Source organism: Cavia porcellus, unplaced genomic scaffold (assembly GCF_034190915.1).
Source record: "Cavia porcellus strain 051 isolate PalLab524CR breed Dunkin Hartley unplaced genomic scaffold, mCavPor4.1 scaffold_21, whole genome shotgun sequence".
Taxonomy (NCBI): domain Eukaryota; kingdom Metazoa; phylum Chordata; class Mammalia; order Rodentia; family Caviidae; genus Cavia; species Cavia porcellus.
The window spans coordinates 33,085,370-33,092,844 of NW_026947504.1; the positions used below are offsets into that span (position 1 = coordinate 33,085,370).

At 51.9% G+C, this 7,475-nt stretch overlaps 1 protein-coding gene across 1 annotated transcript; it reads right to left on the reverse strand.

The window, feature by feature from the left end:
- Nucleotides 1-585: 585 nt before the first annotated feature.
- Shisa2 (shisa family member 2) lies at nt 586-6,957 on the reverse strand. The gene is made up of 2 exons (XM_003477399.5): nt 5,724-6,957; nt 586-2,679 (listed from the first exon to the last, which is right to left on the reverse strand). Exons 1-2 carry the CDS (start codon nt 6,055-6,057, stop codon nt 2,126-2,128), a joined length of 888 nt encoding a protein of 295 aa, XP_003477447.1. The 5' UTR covers nt 6,058-6,957; the 3' UTR covers nt 586-2,125.
- Between the last annotated feature and the right edge of the window lie 518 nt (nt 6,958-7,475).

Sequence of the window (7,475 nt, forward strand, 5' to 3'; positions counted from 1 at the left end):
GGGCCGGGTCCCACTTACCTCCTGGTGCTGTACAGCCCTAGAGCTTCGGGTGGAAGACCATTCCGCCTTTGGGAATGGTCTAAGGGAAAGGTAAAGTAGTACTTTGTAACATATGAGAATTCTGTGAAATTCACATTTCTATGTTTACCAGAAAGGTTTACTGGAACACAGCCTTCCTCCTTCTTGATGGATCCTCTCACTGTTTCTGTGCTCTGAACGGCCAGCTGCTGAAAGCCTCGTGATTTACTTTCTGGGGCTTCACTGTCAGATTGCCAACTGCTAGGGTATGCGAAAGGTGTTACAAATTTTACTTCCTTAGGTGAATAGGACTCTTTCCTCAAAAGCAGTACAGGGAATCCATCAGCCTGATAACACCACGATAGTAAAAAATAATGTCCATGGACCCAAAGAACACACACCTAAACTTCCTAGATACTGACAACTTTCTGCAGTAAGTTCTTGGCTCTAAAAAGCAGTATTTACGATTTTTAGTCACTGGTTCTATTAATGGATTTATTTGACCGCTTGAAAAAAATTACCAAATACACTGGAATTTTTTTTTTAAAAAACCAACTCCCCTAGGTATTCACACCATAAAATATTTATTAAAAAGTAAAATGATTTCCCCTACCTTTGGTTATTAAAAACTTTTGATTATCTTTGTTGGATACCATTTGCAAACAATACTATTCAGTCATGAGATAGATGACAGGTGACATAACAGGTGGCCAAGACATAAATGTGTGAAAAGACCATACCTTACAATGATTTGTTTAATTACAAATCTTGACTTTGCTTATGATTAGAAATGTACTTGCACATATTTAAAGGTTTTCTGTAAATAAACAATACACAAATAAACTCACTTGAATTTGATAAGTCAGAACATTAATCAATAGAGTGCTCTTGAGGCCAGAAAGAGGGAGAAAAAAAAAAAAGACTTATGGGGGAGGAAAGGCAATATCTCCCTGAAATACCTTTCTCTTGACTTAATAGTCATGACTGCCTGAAAACATGAGCCATTCTGATAGAGTATTAAAAAAGTGATTTACAAAAGTTATTCATGCCTGAGGCTTAAATCTGACCCCGCATCTCAGATTATGGCTGAGGAGCTATACTAAGTATCTTTATAACACTATCTTTGAATTTTTATAGTTAAGAAAGTGTCTTGTCAGATCCAGGTGGAAATACTGAGCTTCATTTATAACTACAGAAATCAACTGTCCTCGACACTAAAGTGGACACGGGTCTGAAAACCAAACAGAACAAAATGCCAAGTCATACCACATGGCAAAACTCAGAGAAGCAGCAAGAGGTAACTTATGATTTCTGTGTAAACAATCTGATTACCTCTCAGATGCCACTGTAAAGTCAGATTACTAAGACACCATCAAGAAGGAGATGGTTTGGTTATACCACCCACTACTTCAAGATTAAAGTAATCCCAGAGTCCTGAAATATCCATATGCATTAACTGCAAAATTTCTTTCAGTCTCTTTTAATGTAGAAAATCATTTTGTAATAAGATCTCTACACAAGGTTTAAAAAAGCACAAAATAGGCCCGAAAAGAGCATAAAAATAGACCATATATATATCTTTTTACAACAAAACTAAAGTGTACCTGTGACATGCTGAGACTGATGACAAATCTCACAGAGTTCGAACGGGTTTCTTTCTATAATAATCATGTTATTTTTTTTCCTTCAACCCTGTATGCTTATTTTTTAAAAAGTGGCCCAGGAAAAAGGGAATTAATAGGTATTTCCACTCTTGCGTAGCAAAAACAGGAAAATAATAATGACATAGTAAGATCCCTCCCTCTATCAGTTCATAAAATTCTGACAACCACACCTCAAGGGCACTTAGGGGCTGAAGCGTTTGTCACCTGCTCAACAACAATACAGGCAGTAACTGTGGCAGATACCGTTTTGTATCATGAATCAGTGATACACTGAATGAAACATACCCAGAAATGCTAATTCGGAGATGTTTTCATACAGTTTAGGGGCAAATGAAGCCATCCGAAAGAATCACACAGGCAATCCCATTCCGGGGGCGGAATTTCCCCTCAGCCGTCCAGCCCAGTGCTCCCTAGGCTGGTAAAGGAATCCGGGGTGCTGTGAGCTATACTGTCACTGCGGGGTACATCTTCTGTTCGCTGCTGGTGTGCGGGAAGGAGGGCTGGATCTGCCTGTAGCCAGGCTGCAGGCCCTCGATGAAAGGCGGCACTGGCGTCATGGGCACGGAGTCGTGCTGCACCGTGTACCCCACATATGGAGGATGCAGGTACTGCCCCTGATGTGGCACTATCTGGGTGGCCTGCTGACAGTTCAGCACAGAGAAATTGGTGGGCATGTTGACGTACACGTTGTTCATGGTCCCCTCGGGCAAGCAGCAGTTGGTCTGTGACCGTGTTGGGGGCGCCCGGGCCCCTGAGTTGGCGCTGGAGCTGGAGCTGGCTGCTGTGCTGGACTGGCGGGAGGACGAGCCCCGGGAGGTGCTGGCGCTGGGGATCATGGGGATGGTCTCCATCAAGCGACTGCCCCCCGGGGCACGGCTCTGCTGGGGCTCCTGCTTGGGCCGGAGGCATCTGCAGCAACAGGCCGCCACGAGGGACCCCAAGATGATGAAGGCGACAAACACGGAGCCCACAATGAGGAAGGGCACGTAGATGGGAACTGGGGAGAAGGGGGGAAACACGGCATTATGATCTACTCTGAGAATGCAGAAAACAGAACGGAGACTGGCAGTGACAACAGGTGGACCAGCAATGTTGAGAGGAGGAACACAGAGCCCAGGCTGGGCGTCTCGTTCACGGGAACAGTGCAGAAGATGCACCAGGCTCTGGGGACTGCTCCAGGAAGGCCCAAGACGGCTTAGGTGCGGCTGAACGGCCCTCAGGGCTAAACCATTAATATGTACCATTCCATTCAGCTACCGCAATGATGGAGACAAACGGCAGAGTTTTAGCAAAGTACTGGCTTATGGTGTTAAACCTGCTATGGTTCTAACCCTCTTACGTAGACAGGATCTGCAGAGTCACAATGAGTTTTCTTAGATTTTTTTTCTCCTTAGTCTTATGTTCCTCAAAAATGTCTCTTTTGCCATTTTTAAGCAAGTTCTTTTTTTAGTGGGCAGATAAATCAATAATTTAACTCAGAGTCTGAGATGCTACAAAAAATAAAAACTTCCCACAAATTTATAAAGTTGGTATCACAGCAGGTAAGAGTAGAACACTGGTTTCCCAAGCCTGGGAGAGTAGCAGGCAGGGAAAGACACGAAAAGGCGGGCCATGGAGCACAAAGTTACAGCTAGCTAGGAGCAGCATGTTCTGGTGACCTATGGCATAGCCGGGTGATACAGGTAAAAACATACCATAAAGACATGGTACAAGTATAAGGTAATGGCTATGCTAATTAGCCTGCATCAATCATTCCCCAACTGACATGTTCACCAGACCTTCACATCATACACCGTAAGTATATGTAATTACCATGTCCATCAAAAAATAAATACATAAGCAAAAACTCCCACAAACACATATATAAACATACAAAAGCAAAATCTCTCACACCTCCTTGCCTAGCCGCAGGGTTGGTTCTCAGGCGGGGCATCCTGCCCCATGTGAGCACTGAGCAATGGGAAAGTGACCAGACACAGCGATGGCAAGGTACAAATTCGTGAATTCGGGACTCAGCAGGTCTTGCTGGCACAGTGCCAATGCATGGTCAGATAGGAGGACAGCATTTTAGGAAAGAGCCCATCTCTTTGAGGTCAGGTGTAGCCACTGACCGTCCTCTACAGACTGTGTTCCTGGAGGGTGGGTTTTTAGAATCCCTGAAAAATAATGCCAAAAAATAATAGTCCCTAAAACGTACTTTAGAGGTACACACTCGCCCAAAGGCTGACAACAGAAGAGCACCTCGAGTTTCACAGCTGAACAGGGCCAGTGCTCTCCATGTAGGGCCCAGCAGGCAGGGAGAACCTGCCACAGCCCCCAGCACAGCTGACCCCACTGCACCCCTGTTCTAACTGCCTTATTCCTACAGGCTCACTAGGGAAGACTGCAGACAGATAGGCCAGCTTCTTCCTGCAGAGTTTACAAATATTTCATTCTCTAAATTAAGATCAGTCCCCAATGGGTAACTGAGAAATACTAAGAAAAAATGTTTTACCCCTAACGTGACAGCAAAAACTAGTTAACCCCAGTCTCGGCCTGCATAATGAGTACAGGGAAGAAATTACTGTTCTCTTTCCAGGATTTTTAATTGGAAGTGTAAATAACTACACAGGAGTAAAGAATGCTGTGCTACCATAAGCCCCGCCTCCAGCCCGCAGGCTTAATTAGGCATGCTGTCCTTCACTTGCAGAAGCACAGGAAAAGGATTTTTAAGGAAAGGAGTTTAAAAGCAGAATGAAGAAGGAACCCACACACAATACCAGCATCCTAAGGATGCTGCCTACTGCTCTGTCCCAAGCCATCCCAACTTTCTAGAGATCATTAGCTAGCCCGCCTCAGCAGGGGGACACCTTACTGTAGCAGCTTAGGCCCTGGCTGATTTCTTGAGGCCACACACTGGGCAAGGCTGAGCCTGCAGTTTAAAATGGCACCTTCTCTAAAATTACCAAGTTCTCCTCCCTCCAGATTCAAAGCAGCCCAAACAATGGGTGCAGCATTCTAATAAAACGCTTGACTGCAAAGAGAACGGGGCTGGCAAGTGCTATCTCGAACTAGGTCCCAGAGAGAGAGTCACAGAAACACAGAAACCAGGAGGTAGGTGCCAGTGCTCAGACAGTGCCAAGCCTGGGCTCATGGGGCTGGGAAAAAGCCATCTACTTAATGTAACACCAGCAAAATAAAGGGAGATGGCCTTCTGGGACAGACTTGAATTTTACCTCTAACTCTCTCTCTGCACACACACACACACACACACACACACACACACACACACACACACCCTGGTGTAGCTCCTCTGGCGATGCAGTCTGAGAAGGCTTCTAAAGACTGGAGGAAGTACAACCTTGAAATTTTCTTCATGAGATTACTTTCCAACTGTAGCTTTCACATTTTAAAAAATACCCAATTAAAAGAGTCAAAGCCACAAAGAGCAAGGCTGGACACAGCTCCAGGTGTCATACCTACAGCTAACCTGGAGAGCAACACAGTACAAAAGCCTCAGGTAGGGAAAGGGGCAGCCCACTACTGCCCAGGTGTGGCTGAGTCCCCAGGGGTTCCATAACGTCCAGCACACATACACACTGCAAAGCCCCCTAAGGAGCCACCTGCCTTCTGAAGAGCGTTCAAAGGAAGTGTCCAAGTCAGGATGCCTAAGTGGAGGGTATGTACAAGCCATGTCTGGGTATCCCCAAGAAATGGAGTCCTGTGGAGCCCTGGGGCACAGGAGGGGAAGAGGGCCCTAAAGGGAAGCAATCTGGGCGCTGTTTATAGGCCACAGTGCCGTAGGTGTGTGACTTGTCTTTGGCAAATCCAAGCCATGTCACCCTTTAGCGATCAGATGGGGAAACTGAGGCCCAGGGTGGCGAATTGCTACTAAGCACAATCAATGGATGTGAAAGAGCACAGGCTCCGCCTTCTGGCCTGCGAGCTCTTTCCTGAAATCTCAGCGCTCCCAATCTCAACCCTCTCCAGCCTCCCAGATCCCTGCTGACCTAACAAAGCTAGCAGCCCTCCCCTTCTGCGCTGCGCCCTGGGTCGCCTTACCTGCCGAGCCATCAGGGCCTTCTTTGTCCGCCCGGCCAGGCTCGCTCGCGCCCTGCTGGTGGTCGTTATCGCAGCCGCCCTGGTCCAAGCGCGCCTCAGCGCTCGAGCAGCAGTAGCGCAACGCGCAGCTGCCGCAGCAGATGGTGGCATCGCCGCCGTCGAAGCGCTCGGGGCACTGGAAGCCGATGCGCCAGACGCCCTGAGCGTCGAGCCAGCCGTGGCAGTACTCACCGGTGGCCCGCGCCCCCGCCGCCAGCACGGCAGCCAGCAGCAGCGGCAGGAGCAGAGCGGCGGTGCCACAGGAAGCGGGAGGTGCGCGACGTGCGCCCCACATGGCACCACCCCAAGAAGGTGCAGAGCGGTCTCGGCGACCCTCGAGACTCTTCGTTAACGGTCCCTCGCGGCGCTTTCCGCGCGGGACTCTCCCGTGTGCCGCGACGTCCAGGAGCCGCAGGAGCCCGGCCGCAGGGTCAGGGACTCCTAAGGCATCTCCTTTCCCGGCCAGGCGGCCCGGGTCGCGTGGGCAGGTTGGCCTCCGCAGAGCAAGTTGGAGAGACCTTTCTCGGGGCGTCAGGGCGCCGCCGGGGCTGCTGTCCCTCGGTCCTTGGAGCCTTCTCCTGCTGTGGGACCCATCCACCTCATCCCCAAGGGGACGCTCGCCAGAGCCCGTGACCGTTGGGCGCACCGCTGCCGACTTGGATCCAGGTCGCTGCACGAGGGGTTCAGCCTCCGGGTCCCACGCTAACGGGGCGCGTCTCCCTTCCTTTATTCAGCTCTCCAACGGCGAGAAGCGGCGCGGCAGGCGGGCAGCGCGCGCAGGGTTCCGGGCAGCAAGTGCAGCGGCCGGCGGTGCTCAGCCTCCCGGGCTCCCAGCTCGGTCCCCATGGCTCCACCGCGCGCCGGAGCAGCCCCGAGGGTGCGGCAGCCAAGTTCCGCTCCCCAGGTCCGGCGGTCACTCCCCGGGGGCACGCCGCCCCGGGAGGTCCAGGGCGCGGGCGGGGGTCCGGGAGCCCGCCGGGCTGGCGGTCAGCGCGGTCGCTGCTGCACGAGGGTCTCGGAGGCAGCCCCGGCTCTCCGGACTGCAGGAGGTTCTGCGGCCCCAAGCGCCGGACGCTGGCCTTCGGTTCGTCGCTGGCGTGCCCTGGGAAGGCGCACACGGCTCGGAGCCTCCCACGGAAGTTTCACTCCTCGGGGCGATGGGCGCCCGCGCCCGCACCTCCCCTTCCCGGTTCCGGACAAGCTCTAACTCCGCTCGCTGGGCGCCGCGCTCGGCTCTTATGGGGACCGGCGCCCCGGCGCGCATGCGTGCTGCGACCCTCTCCCCCACCGGGACTCCCCGGAACGCCCAGCAGAGCTGCGCTCCCGGTCCCCGGGAGGCGTGGCGTGGGCGGGGGCCGCGGCGAGGGGCGGCGCGAGAGGAAGCGTTTCACCCATCCAGGCCTTCCCAGCACGGGAACAATCCGGTAACAGACGCAAACTAACCTAGGTTTGATTCCCGAAACTTCCCAAAGGATTGGGAGGCTTTCCATTGCACAGATGAAGTCGCTGGGCTTCCCGCCGCTGCAGGCCTGGCCGCCGTGGATGGGTCCCAGGCCGGGGGAGGAAAATCTCCGAGGCCCAGTCTCTGTGCAGGTGGGCGGAGGCTCTGGCCACGCGTGCGGACGGGCGAGGTCCTTAGGGACCTTTGGGACTTCACCGCTGCCCGACGCATGGGTGCGCTTGAGCTTTTCCTGTGCTCGGGTGGGGCGATTT